Here is a 16,882-nt window from a genome sequence, read left to right on the forward strand (position 1 = left end):
AGAAAAATGGCAAAAATTGAAGGTTCAAGGTATTTTTTAGCTCAAAAACCTTTTTGTTTTAAAATTGAAAAATAAGATATTCAAACACCTCTTTACTTGAAATGATCATGGAAAATATATCATAATGCTCTTAGTCACCGAATAATTCCCAGTAAATACGATGCAAAGTATAAGAAAATATTATAAATTTGACTTTGATTAACAGCTTAATTGAATGTCGTACAGACGACCAAATGATATTTTAACACGAGATTTGTACTCAGCATGAAAAAATAATTCTTATAATGCGTTTGTAAAGGAAATAAAATTGAAAAATAAGATATTCAAACGCTTCTATATTTGAAATAGTCATGGAAAATATATGAAAATGCTCTTTGTCGCCAATACATACCCAGTAAATATGATGCAAAGTATCAGAAAACAATTTGAAATTGACTCTAATTAACAGCTTAATTGAATGTCGTAAAGACAACTAAACGAAATTTTAACACCAGATTTGTATTCATAATGAAATATGCTTCGTATAACGAGTTTTTAAAGGAAATCTATTTTTTTTGAGAAAAATGGTAAAAATTGAAGGTAATAGTTCAGGGTATTTTTTTTTTTAGCTCAAAATACTTTTTGTTTTAAAATTGAAAAATAAGATGTTCAACACTTCTTTACTTGAAATAATCATGGAAAATATATCATAATGCTCTTAGTCACCGAATAATTCCCAGTAAATACGATGCAAAGTATAAGAAAATATTATAAATTTGACTTTGATTAACAGCTTAATTGAATGTCGTACAGACGACCAAATGATATTTTAACACCAGATTTGTATTCAGCATGAGAAAATAATTCTTATAATCCGTTTGTAAAGGAAATCTAATTTTCTCAGAAATTTCCCCAAAATTGAAGGTAATAGTTCAGGGTATTTTTTAGCTCAAAAAACTTTTTGTTTTAAAATTGAAAAATAAGATATTCAAACGCTTCTATATTTGAAATAATCATGAAAAATATATGAAAATGCTCTTTGTTGCCAATACATACCCAGTAAATATGATGCAAAGTATCAGAAAACATTTTGAAGCTGATTCTAATTAACAGCTTAATTGATTGTCGTAAAGACGACTAAATGAAATTTTAACACCAGATTTGTATTCATAATGAAAAATTCTTCTTATAACGAGTTTTTATACGAAATCTATTTTTTTGAGAAAAATGGCAAAAATTAAAGGTAACAGTTCAGGGTATTTTTTTAGCTCAAAAAACATTTTGTTTTAAAATTGAAAAATAAGATATTCAAACACTTCATTATTTGAAATAATCATGGAAAATATATCATAATGCTCTTTTTCACCGAATAATTCCTAGTAAATATGATGCAAAGTATCAGAAAATATTATAAATTTGACTTTGATTAACAGCTTAATTGAATGTCGTACAGATGGCCAATTGATATTTTAACACCAGATTTGTATTCCACATGAAAAATACTTCTTATAATGAGTTTTTAAAGGAAATCTACTTTTCTCAGAAATTTCCCCAAAATTGAAGGAAATAGTTCAGGGTATTTTTTAGCTCAAAAAAACTTTGTGTTTCAAAATTGAAACATGAGATATTCAAACGCTTTTATACTTAAAAGATTTATGAAAAATATATCAATGCTTTCTGTTGCCTATACATACTCTTGAAATATGATGAAAAAGAACAGAAATATTTTAAAATTGAATTCATTTAACATCTTAATTGACTGTCAATAAGAGGACTAAAAGTTATTTTAGTACTAGATTTGTATTCAGCATGAAAAATGCTTCTTATAATGAGTTTTTCAAGGAAATCTATTTTTTTGAGAAAAATGGCAAAAATACAAGGTAATAGTTCAGGGTATTTTTTAGTTGAAAAAACTTTTTGTTTTAGAATTGAAAGATAAGATATTCAAACACTTGTTTACTTGAAATAATAATGGAAAATATATCATAATGCTCTTAGTCAGCAAATAATTCCCAGTAAATATGATGCAAAGTATCAGAAAATATTATAAATTTGACTTTGATTACCAGCTTAATTGAATGTCGTACAGATGACCAAGTGATATTTTAACACCAGATTTGTATTCAGCATGAAAAATAGTTCTTATAATGAGTTTTTAAAGGAAATCTGTTTTTCTCAGCAATTTCCCCAAAATTGAAGGTAATAGTTCGGGGTATTTTTTAGCTCAAAAAACTTTTTGTTTTGAAATTGAAAAATAAGATATTCAAACACTTCTATATTTAAATAGTCATGGAAAATATATGAAAATGCTCTTTGTTGCCAATAGATACCCAGTAAATATGATGCAAAATATCAGAAAACATTTTCAAATTGACTTTAATTAACAGCTTAATTGAATGTAGTAAAGATGACTAAACGAAATTTTAACACCAGATTTGTTTTCAAAATGAAAAATGCTTCTTATAACGAGTTTTTCAAGGAAATCTATTTTTTTTGAGAAGAATGGCAAAAATTGAAGGTAATAGTTCAGGGTATTTTTTAGTTGAAAAAAGTTTTTATTTCAAAATTGAAAGAAAAAATATTCAAACACTTCTTTACTTGAAATGATCATGGAAAATATATCATAATGCTCTTAGTCACTGAATAATTCCCAGTAAATAAGATGCAAAGTATCAGAAAATATTATAAATTTGACTTTGATTAACAGATTCATTGAATGTCGTACAGACGACCAAATGATATTTCAACACGAGATTTCTATTCAGCACGAAAAATACTTCCTATAATGAGTTTTTAAAGGAAATCTAATTTTCTTAGAAATTTCCCCAAAATTGAAGGTAATAGTTCAGGGTATTTTTTAGCTCAAAAAACTTATTGCTTTAAAATTGAAAAATAAGATATTCAAACGCTTCTATATTTGAAATAATCATGGAAAATATATGAAAATGCTCTTTGTCGCGAATACATACCCAGTAAATATGATGCAAAGTATCAGAAAACATTTTGAAATTGACTCTGATTAACAGTTTAATTGAATGTCGTGAAGACGACTAAACGAAAATTTAACACCAGATTTATATTTATAATGAAAAATGCTTCTTATAACGAGTTTTTAAAGGAAATCTATTTTTTTGAGAAAAATGGTAAAAATTGAAGGTAATAGGTCAGGGTATTTTTTAGCTCAAAAAAATTCTGGGTTTAAAATTGAAAAATAAGATATGCAAATACTTTTTTACTTGAAATGATCATGGAAAATATATCATAATGCTCCTCGTCACCAAATAATGCCCAGTAAATACAATGGAAAGTATCAGAAAATATTATAAATTTGACTTTGATTAATAGCGTAATTGAATGTCGTACACACGGCCAAATGATATTTTAACAGCAGATTTGTATTTAGCGTGAAAAATACTTCCTACAATGAATTTTTAAGGAAATCTGATTTTCCCAGAAATTTCCGCAAAATTGAAGGTAATAGTTCAGGGCATTTTTTAGCTCAAAACTTTTTGTTTTAGAATTGAAAAATAAGATATTCAAACACATCTATATTTGAAATAGTCATGGAAAATATATGAAAATGCTCTTTGTCGCCAATAGATACCCAGTAAATATAATGCAAAGTATCAGAAAACATTTTGAAATTGACTCTAATTAACAGCTTAATTGAATGTCGTAAAGACAACTAAACGATATTTTAACACCAGATTTGTATTCATAATGAAAAAGACTTCTCATAATGAATTTTTCAAGGAAATCTATTTTTTTGAGAAAAATGGCAAAAATTGAAGGTAATAGTTCAGGGTATTTTTTAGTTGAAGAATCTTTTTGTTTTAGAATTGAAAGATAAGATATTGAAACACTTGTTTACTTGAAATAATAATGGAAAATATATCATAATGCTCTTAGTCACCAAATAATTCCCAGTAAATACGATGCAAAGCATAAGAAAATATTATAAATTTGACTTTGATTAACAGCTTCATTGAATGTCGTACAGACAACCAAATGATATTTTAACACGAGATTTGTATTCAGCACGAAAAATACTTCTTATAATGAGTTTTTAAAGGAAATCTAATTTTCTTAGAAATTTCCGCAAAATTGAAGGTAATAGTTCAGGGTATTTTTTATCTCTAAAAACTTTTTGTTTTAAAATTGAAAAATAAGATATTCAAACGCTTCTATATTTGAAATAATTATGGAAAATATATGAAAATGCTCTTTGTCGCCAATACATACCCAGTAAATATGATGGAAAGTATCAGAAAACATTTTGAAATTGACTCTGATTAACAGTTTAATTGAATGTCGTAAAGACGACTAAACGAAATTTTAACACCAGATTTGTATTCATAATGAAAAATGCTTCTTATAACGAGTTTTTAAAGGAAATCTATTTTTTTTGAGAAAAATGGCAAAAATTGAAGGTAATAGTTCAGGGTATTTTTTAGCTCAAAAAACTTTTTGTTTTAAAATTGAAAAATAAGATATTCAAACACTTCTTTACTTGAAATGATCATGGAAAATATATCATAATGCTCTTAGTCACCGAATAATTCCTAGTAAATACGATGCAAAGTATCAGAAAATATTATAAATTTGACTTTGATTAACAGCTTGATTGAATGTCGTACAGACGACCAAATGATATTTTAACACGAGATTTGTATTCAGCACGAAAAATACTTCTTATAATGAGTTTTTAAAGGAAATCTAATTTTCTTAGAAATTTCCGCAAAATTGAAGGTAATAGTTCAGGGTATTTTTTAGCTCAAAAAACTTTTTGTTTTAAAATTGAAAAATAAGATATTCAAACACTTCTATATTTGAAATAGTCATGGAAAATATATGAAAATGCTCTTTGTCGCCAATACATACCCAGTAAATATGATGCAAAGTATCAGAAAACATTTTGAAATTGACTCTGATTAACAGTTTAATTGAATGTCGTAAAGACGACTAAACGAAATTTTAACACCAGATTTGTATTCATAATGAAAAATGCTTCTTATAACGAGTTTTTAAAGGAAATCTATTTTTTTGAGAAAAATGGTAAAAATTGAAGGTAATAGTTCAGGGTATTTTTTAGCTCAAAAAACTTTTTGTTTTAAAATTGAAAAATAAGATATTCAAACACTTCTTTATTTGAAATAATCATGGAAAATATATCATAATGCTCTTTTTCACCGAATAATTCCTAGTAAATACGATGCAAAGTATCAGAAAATATTATAAATTTGACTTTGATTAACAGCTTGATTGAATGTCGTACAGACGACCAAATGATATTTTAACACGAGATTTGTATTCAGCACGAAAAATACTTCTTATAATGAGTTTTTAAAGGAAATCTAATTTTCTTAGAAATTTCCGCAAAATTGAAGGTAATAGTTCAGGGTATTTTTTAGCTCAAAAAACTTTTTGTTTTAAATTGAAAAATAAGATATTCAAACTCTTCTATATTTGAAATAGTCATGGAAAATATATGAAAATGCTCTTTGTCGCCAATACATACCCAGTAAATATGATGCAAAGTATCAGAAAACATTTTGAAATTGACTCCAATTAACAGCTTAATTGAATGTTGTAAAGACGAGTAAACGAAATTTTAACACCAGATTTGTATTCATAATGAAAAATGCTTCTTATAAAGAGTTTTTAAAGGAAATCTATTTTTTTGAGAAAAATCGTAAAAATTGAAGGTAATAGTTCAGGGTATTTTTTAGCTCAAAAAACTTTTTGGTTTAAAATTGAAAAATAAGATATTCAAACACTTGTTTACTTGAAATGATCATGGAAAATATATCATAATGATCTTAGTCACCGAATAATTCCCAGTAAATACGATGGAAAGTATCAGAAAATATTATAAATTTGACTTTGATTAACAGCTTGATTGAATGTAGTACAGACGACCAAATGATATTTTAACACGAGATTTGTATTCAGCACGAAAAATACTTCTTATAATGAGTTTTTAAAGGAAATCTAATTTTCTTAGAAATTTCCGCAAAATTGAAGGTAATAGTTCAGGGTATTTTTTAGCTCAAAAAACTTTTTGTTTTAAAATTGAAAATAAGATATTCAAACACTTCTATATTTGATATAGTCATGGAAAATATATGAAAATGCTCTTTGTCGCCAATACATACCCAGTAAATATGATGCAAAGTATCGGAAAACATTTTGAAATTGATTCTAATTAACAGCTTAATTGAATGTCGTAAAGACAACTAAACGATATTTTAACACCAGATTTGTATTCAGCATGAAAAATGTATCTTATAATGAGTTTTTCAAGGAAATCTATTTTTTTGAGAAAAATGGCAAAAATTGAAGGTAATAGTTCAGGGTATTTTTTAGCTCAAAAAACTTTTTGTTTTAAAATTGAAAAATAAGATATTCAAACACTTCTTTATTTGAAATAATAATGGAAAATATATCATAATGCTCTTTTTCACCGAATAATTCCTAGTAAATACGATGCAAAGTATCAGAAAATATTATAAATTTGACTTTGATTAAGAGCTTAATTGAATGTCGTACAGTTGAGCAAATGGTATTTTAACACCAGATTTGTATTCAGCATGAAAAATACTTCTTATAAGGTGTTTTTACAGGAAATCTAATTTTCTCATAAATTACCCCAAAATTGAAGGTAATAGTTCAGGGTATTTATTAGCTCATTAACACTTTGTGTTTCAAAATTGAAACGTGAGATATTCAAACACTTCTATACTTGAAAGATTCATGAAAAATATATCATAATGCTTTCTGGTACGTATACATACTCAGGAAATATGATGGAAAAGAACAGAAATATTTTAAAATTGAATTCATTTAACATCTTAATTGATTGTCAATAAGAGGACTAAAAGTTATTTTAGTACTAGATTTGTATTCAGCATTAAAAATGTATCTTATAATGAGTTTTTCAAGGAAATCTATTTGTTTGAGAAAAATGGCAAAAATTGAGGAGTTCAGGGTTTTTTTTAGTTGAAGAATCTTTTTGTTTTAGAATTGAAAGATAAGATATTGAAACACTTGTTTACTTGAAATAATAATGGAAAATATATCATAATGCTCTTAGTCACCAAATAATTCCCAGTAAATACGATGCAAAGTATCAGAAAATATTATAAATTTGACTTTGATTAACAGCTTGATTGAATGTCGTACAGACGACCAAATGATATTTTAACACGAGATTTGTATTCAGCACGAAACATACTTCTTATAATGAGTTTTTAAAGGAAATCTAATTTTCTTAGAAATTTCCGCAAAATTGAAGGTAATAGTTCAGGGTATTTTTTAGCTCTAAAAACTTTTTGTTTTAAAATTGAAAAATAAGATATTCAAACGCTTCTATATTTGAAATAATCATAGAAAATATATGAAAATGCTCTTTGTCGCCAATACATACCCAGTAAATATGATGCAAAGTATCAGAAAAATTTTGAAATTGACTCCAATTAACAGCTTAATTGAATGTTGTAAATACGAGTAAACGAAATTTTAACACCAGATTTGTATTCATAATGAAAAATACTTCTTATAACGAGTTTTTAAAGGAAATCTATTTTTTTGAGAAAAATGGCAAAAATTTAAGGCAATAGTTCAGGGTATTTTTTAGCTCAAAAAACTTTTTGTTTTAAAATTGAAAAATAAGATATTCAAACACTTCTTTATTTGAAATAATCATGGAAAATATATCATAATGCTCTTTTTCACCGAATAATTCCTAGTAAATACGATGCAAAGTATCAGAATATATTATAAATTTGACTTTGATTAACAGCTTGATTGAATGTAGTACAGACGACCAAATGATATTTTAACACGAGATTTGTATTCAGCACGAAAAATACTTCTTATAATGAGTTTTTAAAGGAAATCTAATTTTCGTAGAAATTTCCCCAAAATTGAAGGTAATAGTTCAGGGTATTTTTTAGCTCAAAAAACTTTTTGTTTTAAAATTTAAAAATAAGATATTCAAACGCTTCTATATTTTAAATAGTCATGTAAAATATATGAAAATGCTCTTTGTCGCCAATACATACCCAGTAAATATGATGCAAAGTATCAGAAAATATTTTGAAATTGACTCCAATTGACAGCTTAATTGAATGTCGTAAAGACAACTAAACGATATTTTAACACCAGATTTGTATTCAGCATGAAAAATGTATCTTATAATGAGTTTTTCAAGGAAATCTATTCTTTTAAGAAAAATGGCAAATGGTCGGGGTATTTTTTAGTTCAAAAAAATTTTGGTTTTAAAATTGAAAAATAAGATATTCAAACACTTTTTTTTTTACTTGAAATGATCATGGAAAACATATCATAATGCTCTTAGTCACCGAATAATTCCCGATAAATACGATGCAAAGTATCAGAAAATATTATAAATTTGACTTTGATTAACAGCTTCATTGAATGTCGTATAGACGGCCAAATGATATTTTAACACTAGATTTGTATTCAGCATGAAAAATACTTCTTATAATGAGTTTGTAAAGGAAATCTAATTTTCTCAGAAATTTCCCCAAAATTGAAGGTAATAGTTCAGGGTATTTTTTTAGCTCAAAAAACTTTTTGTTTTAAAATTGAAAAATAAGATATTCAAACACTTCTATATTTGAAATATTCATGGAAAATATATGAAAATGCTCTTTGTCGCCAATACATGCCCAGTAAATATGATGCAAAGTATCAGAAAACATTTTGAAATTGACTCTGATTAACAGTTTAATTGAATGTCGTAAAGACGACTAAACGAAATTTTAACACCAGATTTGTATTCATAATGAAAAATGCTTCTTATAACGAGTTTTTCAAGGAAATCTATTTTTTTGAGAAAAATGGTAAAAATTGAAGGTAATAGTTCAGGGTATTTTTTAGCTCAAAAAACTTTTTGTTTTAAAATTGAAAAATAAGATATTCAAACACTTCTTTACTTGAAATGATCATGGAAAATATATCATAATGCTCTCAGTTACCGAATAATTCCTAGTAAATACGATGCAAAGTATCAGAAAATATTATAAATTTGACTTTGATTAACAGCTTAATTAAATGTCGTACAGACGACCAAATGATATTTTAACACCAGATTTGTATTCAGCTTGAAAAATACTTCCTATAATGAGTTTGTAAAGGAAATCTAATTTTCTCAGAAATTTCCCCAAAAATGAAGGTAATAGTTCAGGGTATTTTTTAGCTCAAAAAACATTTTGTTTTAAAATTGAAAAATAAGATATTCAAAAGCTTCTATATATGAAATAGTCATGGAAAATATATGAAAATGCTCTTTGTCTCCAATACATACCCAGTAAATATGATGGAAAGTATCAGAAAACATTTTGAAATTGACTCTAATTAACAGCTTAATTGAATGTCATAAAGACAACTAAACGATATTTTAACACCAGATTTGTATTCATAATGAAAAAGACTTCTCATAATGAGTTTTTCAAGGAAATCTATTTTTTTGAGAAAAATGGCAAAAATTGAAGGTAATAGTTCAGGGTATTTTTTAGTTTAAAAAACTTTTTGTTTTAGAATTGAAAGATAAGATATTCAAATACTTGTTTACTTGAAATAATCATGGAAAATATATCATAATGCTCTTAGTCACCAAATAATTCCTAGTAAATATGATGCAAAGTATAAGAAAATATTATAAATTTGACTTTGATTAAGAGCTTAATTGAATGTCGTACAGACGACCAAATGATGTTTTAACACCATATTTGTATTCAGCATGAAAAAATACTTCTTACAATGAGTTTTTAAAGGAAATCTAATTTTCTCAGAAATTTCTCCCAAAATTGAAGGTAATAGTTCAGGGTATTTTTTTAGCTCAAAAAACTTTTTCTTTTAAAATTGAAAATAAGATATTCAGAGGCTTCTTTACTTGAAATAATCATGGAAAATATATCATAATGCTCTTAGTCACCGAATAATACTCTGTAAATATGATGTAAACTATCAGAAAATATTTTAAATTTGACTTTGATTAACAGCTTAATTGAATATTGGAAAGATGACTAAAAAATATTTTAAATCCAGGTTTGTGTTTAGCAGGTAAAATACTTCTTATAATGAGTTTTTAAAGGAAATATATTTTTCTCAGAAATTTCCCAAAAATTGAAGGTATTCTTTAGCTCAAAAAACTTTTGTTCAAAATTGAAATATGACATATTCAAACACTTCTATACTTCAATGCTCTTTGTCACAGATACATACCCAGTAAGTATGATGCAAAGTATCAGAAAATATTTTAAATTTGAATTTAATTAACAGCTTCATTAAATGTCGTAAAGATGACTAAATGATATTTTAACACCAGATTTGTATTCAGCATGAAAAATACTTTTTATGATGAGTTTTTCAAGGAAATCTATTTTTCTCAGGTATTTTTTTTAGCTCCAAAAACTTTTTTTTTCAAAATTTATCCATGAGATATTCAAACACTTCTATACTTGAAAAAATCATGAGAAATATATCATAATCCTCTCAGTTACTGATACATACTCAGAAAATACGATGCAAAAGAACAGAAATATTTTAAACTTGAATTCATTTAACAGCTTTATTGACTGTCATTAAGAGGACTGAAAGTTATTCTAACACTAGATTTGTATTCAGCATGAAAAATACTTCTTATAATGAATTTTTAAAGGAAATCTATTCATACTGTTTTTTATCTATTTTTCTGACAAAAATGCCAAAAATTGAAGGTATCAGTTCAGAGTATTTTTAAGCTCTAAAAACTTTTTGTATTGAAACTGAGATAAGATATTCAAACACTTCTATACTTGAAATAATCATGGAAGAGTAGAACTAGGGCATGTGAAGCGTCTGGGGTAAACCATGGAAGGGTCTGTGGGCATGGCTGTGGATGGGAACTGACGTTTTGGTGAATTACCCATGACAGCTATACGCTGAGTGTGAGTGAATGTGGCCTTTTTTATCTGTTTTCCTGGTGCTACCTCACTGAGTTAGAGTTAATAACTTAGATGGCATTACTAGAGTCAATACAATGATCATAGTTTTTAATGTGATTAAACAAGGCATTTGATTCTTGTCTCTGTTATTAACTCTATTGCCAAGACAGATATCATTGAATCTTCTATTATCAAATACACAAATTATACAAATTAGATAACTTTATTGTTGATAAAATGTGTATAATGATAAGTTTATGAATGCTCGTTGTATGTTTTTGGACAGTCACATTTACTAAATGACGTCCTAGCTTCATCTCTTCGATGTATATCAACTGACTTATTATTTCTCTCTTGTGTCTCCCCTGATGATGTGATTATCACACAAAAGTGCAGTTGGGAACTTAAGGTGTTTCATTTTTCCCCGTGGACTACGACACGCAGGGAATACGTGGGAAGTATTCTTTCTCCCCCATCCCCATTCTGTGGGGCCTGGATGTGGAAAGGGAGCTGTGGTTTCGGGCATTATTACATGACAGTTAGAGACAGAGTGTGAACGAATGGGGCCTTTGTTGTCTTTTCCTAGCACTACCTTGCACACATAAGGGGGGAGGGGGATGTTATTCCATGTGTGGCGAGGTGGCGATGCGAATAAAGGCAGACAGTATGAATTATGTACATAAGTATATATGTATATGTCTGTGTGTGTATATATATGTGTACATTGAGATGTATAGATATGTATATTTGAGAGTGTGGACGTGTATGTATATACATGTGTATGGGGATGGGTTGGGCCATTTCTTTCGTCTGTTTCCTTGCACTACCTCGTAAACGCGGGAAACAGCGACAAAGCAAAATAAATATATATATATATATATATATATATATATATATATATATATATATATATATATATTCTTTTTCTTTTCTTTTAAACTATTCGCCATTTCCCGCGTTAGCGAGGTAGCGTTAAGAACAGAGGACTGGGCATTTTTTGGAATATCCTCACCTGGCCCCCTCTGTTCCTTCTTTTGGAAAATAAAAAAAAAAAAAAACGAGAGGGGAGGATTTCCAGCCCCCCGCTCCCTCCCCTTTTAGTCGCCTTCTACGACACGCAGGGAATACATGGGAAGTATTCTTAATCCCCTATCCCCAGGGATATATATGTATATATATATATATATATATATATATATATATATATATATATATATATATATATATAAATATATATATATATATATATATATATATATATATATATATATATATATATATATATAAATATATATATATATATATATATATATATATATATATATATATATATATATATATATATATATATATATATATATACATTTTTCAATGCTCCCAGAACTTTCGCCCCTTCCCCACTCTGATTCACTTCCGCTTCCATGGTTCCATCCACTGCCAAATCCACTCCCAGGTATCTAAAACACTTCACTTCATCCAGTATTTCTCCATTCAAACTTACATCCCAGTTGACTTGTCCCTCAACCCAACTCTACCTAATAACCTTGCTCTTATTCACATTTACTCTCAGCTTTCTTCTTTCACACACTTTACCAAACTCAGTCACCAGCTTCTGCAGTTTCTCACCTGAATCATTAGAAGTCGTAGTGGTTTTAGTGTTATTATATTTTTTTTTTTTTGCTTTGTCGCTGTCTCCCGCGTTTGCGAGGTAGCGCAAGGAAACAGACGAAAGAAATGGCCCAACCCACCCCCATACACATGTATATACATACGTCCACACACGCAAATATACATACCTACACAGCTTTCCATGGTTTACCCCAGACGCTTCACATGCCCTGATTCAATCAACTGACAGCACGTCAACCCCGGTATACCACATCGATCCATTTCACTCTATTCCTTGCCCTCCTTTCACCCTCCTGCATGTTCAGGCCCCGATCACACAAAATCTTTTTCACTCCATCTTTCCACCTCCAATTTGGTCTCCCACTTCTCCTCGTTCCCTCCACCTCCGACACATATATCCTCTTGGTCAATCTTTCCTCACTCATTCTATCCATGTGCCCAAACCATTTCAAAACACCCTCTCCTGCTCTCTCAACCACGCTCTTTTTATTTCCACACATCTCTCTTACCCTTACGTTACTTACTCGATCAAACCACCTCACACCACACATTGTCCTCAAACATCTCATTTCCAGCACATCCATCCTCCTGCGCACAACTCTATCCATAGCCCACGCCTCGCAACCATATAACATTGTTGGAACCACTATTCCTTCAAACATACCCATTTTTGCTTTCTGAGATAATGTTCTCGACTTCCACACATTCTTCAAGGCTCCCAGGATTTTCGCCCCCTCCCCCACCCTATGATCCACTTCCGCTTCCATGGTTCCATCCGCTGCCAGATCCACTCCCAGGTATCTAAAACACTTTACTTCCTCCAGTTTTGCTCCATGCAGACTTACCTCCCAATTGACTTGACCCTCAACCCTACTGTACCTAATAACCTTGCTCTTATTCACATTTACTCTTAACTTTCTTCTTTCACACACTACCAAACTCAGTCACCAGCTTCTGCAGTTTCCCACATGAATCAGCCACCAGCGCTGTATCATCAGCGAACAACAACTGACTCACTTCCCAAGCTCTCTCATCCGCAACAGACTTCATACTTGCCCCTCTTTCCAAAACTCTTGCATTTACCTCCCTAACAACCCCATGTGAGAAATACTTAGAAAAGCAATTATATTTATATGCCATTATATATATATATATATATATATATATATATATATATATATATATATATATATATATATATATATATATATATATATATATTATAGTTTAAGTAATCTAGAAGGCCAAATTCACACATTGCCATAGATACAATTTATATCTGCAGGCCAAACACCAGAGAGGCTGCCTGTACTGTTCTTCCTGCATGGTGGTGGATACTTGCGTGGGTCTGCCACCTCCCTAGGTCCTCAGAAGCTCATGAAGGAGGACATAGTGCTGGTGACTGCCAACTATAGGCTTGGAGCTTTAGGTCAGTTCTCATGTTGTTATATTGTGTGTAAGTGCACCCTGCAGAATAGCTTCATGCATATCAGAATCTAGATTTGGTTCCTCTTTGTTTGGATTTCTTAGATTGATTAATATTATTTCATCACCATTATTGATTAACCTATTCATTCACAATGGAATCAAACAAAATGCTCACTAACACAACATGATTTGAGTGCCTACTTCTATACCACCATGCTATACACTGATCTTACACAACATGTCCTCAGTGAATTCATCCAACCACATTCCCCTTACCACACAGTATTAATGGCAGCAGACATCAAGAGAGCATTTGACACAGCCCCAACATCTCCTCACACAAAAGGTATTTGTCACCAACCTCCACTACATGAATAAATACAGACATATACAAACGTACACATGTACATCTTCATACTTGCTTGCCTTCGTCCTTTCCTGTCGCTACCCAGCCCTGCAGGAAAATAGCATTACTATCCCCTGTTTTAGCGAAGTAGCACTAGGAAAACAGACAAAAAAAGGCCACAATTGTTCACACCCAATCTCTAGCTGTCATGTGTAATGCACCAAAACCACAGCTCTCTATTCACATCTAGGTTCCATCCTTTCCATGGTTTACCCCAGATTTTTCACATGTCTTGTTTCAGGGTACATTGATATATATGTTTTGCTGTATGTATATATGTTTTGTCATTTGTTTGTATGATGCATTATTTTGGTTACTTTGTAGGATTCCTGAGTACAAGAGATACATCACTCCCTGGCAACTATGGGGCACTCGACCAAATAGCTGCACTGCGCTGGGTCAGTACCAACATAGCACAGTTTGGTGGTGACCCTGTTCGAGTGACCTTGGGTGGATTTTCTGCTGGTGCCTCTTTTGTCCACCTCCACATGCTGTCACCACTTTCTAGAGGTTAGTCATCACTAGACCCTGACTGAACAAATGTTAAATGAAACAGTTTGCAAAGATATTTTTTTTTTCACTTCATTGATTGTGTATTTCTAGGCTAGGTAAGACTTTCTTCGGGTTGTAGGATGGGAGGTGCCTCTGCCATCATTGGTGCTGCACATTTTGTCATTTACCATTTTGTGGGAGCTTGGTATTGGTGTAACAACTGATGCCTTTATGAATTGGCCATTGTCTTAAATATTTAAAAGTTTACAAAAGGACTTATGTCATTCTTATTTTCAACTGAAAGGGCAACACATAAAGAGGTAGACATTTCTGTGGAGCTTCCTTATGGTAAGTATGGTGGATATGGTCTTGTTAGTGTTAATTTTTGCAGAATGAAAACTCTGGTAATGGATTAAATTCAGAGAGCATTTAAACTGGTGCTGAGAATATTTCTAGTCCCTGCTTGGTTCTTTTAGGGATGGTTGTTTACCTTTTATGTGAAGGGACTGGAGGAACTGAGGATTTAAATAATGGAATTCTGGTATGTAGGACTCAGAGATCTGCTGCAAGTAAAGTTTGTAACTCTTATCACTAATTTAGTTGGTCTTGTGGTGAATATTTTTTTTCTATTTTTTTTTTAATCTTAAGATATTTATTTCTCTAAATGGGATCTTACTGTCCCTTTAAAGATAGAAACTTTTTACTTTATATCCTAGACTTCCTTTTCCTAGCCATCCACATGCTCCTTCAATGTCCATATATGAGTTACTCAAGCCAATCACTTTAGCACTTTCCATATTTCTTTTAATTGTCCTGTAATCTTTTGTGATATTATTGTCATGGAGCAGGTAGAGTTGCTGACCCTTGTGTTGCAGATCTATTCTCAGGTGCCATCATGATGAGTGGTGCTGGGAACTGTTTGTGGTCAGTGGCTGAGGAGCCAGAAGAGGTTGCCTATGACCTGGCCTGGGATCTAGACTGTTCTACCTGGTCATCCTACACCATCAAGGATTGTCTCCAGGATAAGTCAGCCACAGAGATCATCCAGGCACAGTCATCCAGATATGTAAGGGTTTGTGGCAATATTAGTGCTTTCAGGAAAAATATTGGTTTCAAGTAGACATCTGTCACACAGTTCAAGTTTGCTGCTGTGAAGCGGAGATGATCCATTGAGAACCATGTATATATGTAATATTGAAATGTTGCAAACACTGTATTAGAATGATAAATTTCAGAAAAGATAGTTGAAAATCTTGTTGATAATTAGATGACAGCATAGATAGAAGACTTCCAGATAGTGTTTGAAAGAGATACAAAATTACTTGGTAACAATGTTCATGAAAACCTCCATACTGCACCTGTTCTAAAAACAAAGATTTTGTATAAGAGTGATACAATGGAATATGGTCTTTGGGCTTGGCTGTATGGTGGGATCTGGTTTTTGTGCATCTTATGTAACAAATAGAGAGTGATGTGTGTAAATGAGGCAGTTTTTTTTCTATTCCTGGCACTACTTTGCAGAGGTTGGAAATAGTGAATGAATATTACAACTGACTGTAATGTATGCTGTTTACAAGGTATTATCTATCACTAATTGGACAGCTTGAATGATGGGTATCACATCACTGTGTTCATACAAGATTTGCTGTACAAGTGTGGTTAATGTGAAATTTACAAGTATGCTAAATCTAAACATGTTTTAAACCTAAATATGGTTTCATAATTGCTGTTGGTTGTTGGTCTGCACATGAACCTGTAAGCACATTATGTTTTCTACAAAGTTAAATCTTGTAAGTTACAGGATTTTAGAATAACATAGCATTTTGAAATGATCCATGCATATCCCTAAATGCATAAGTTTTACTGTGATGACTGAATTAATGCAGTGGATACAATTTTACCCAGTAAAGCAATAATCCCTCTGCTTGAAAATATTAAAATTTTGAGTCCATAACCAGCATTTATCTTGAAAGCTACTCATTGCTCTGGATAATAA

General features: G+C 30.4%; 1 protein-coding gene across 1 annotated transcript in view; it reads left to right on the forward strand.

The window, feature by feature from the left end:
• Positions 1–16,882, forward strand: part of LOC139752087 (esterase E4-like) — a 45,119-nt gene that overhangs the window by 13,500 nt on the left and 14,737 nt on the right. The window contains exons 6-8 of the mRNA XM_071667951.1: positions 13,846–13,989; positions 14,719–14,904; positions 15,762–15,952. Of these exons, the coding sequence (XP_071524052.1) occupies positions 13,846–13,989; positions 14,719–14,904; positions 15,762–15,952 (521 nt within the window). The remainder of the gene's footprint in view (positions 1–13,845; positions 13,990–14,718; positions 14,905–15,761; positions 15,953–16,882) is intronic.

Source organism: Panulirus ornatus, chromosome 2, assembly GCF_036320965.1.
Source record: "Panulirus ornatus isolate Po-2019 chromosome 2, ASM3632096v1, whole genome shotgun sequence".
Taxonomy (NCBI): domain Eukaryota; kingdom Metazoa; phylum Arthropoda; class Malacostraca; order Decapoda; family Palinuridae; genus Panulirus; species Panulirus ornatus.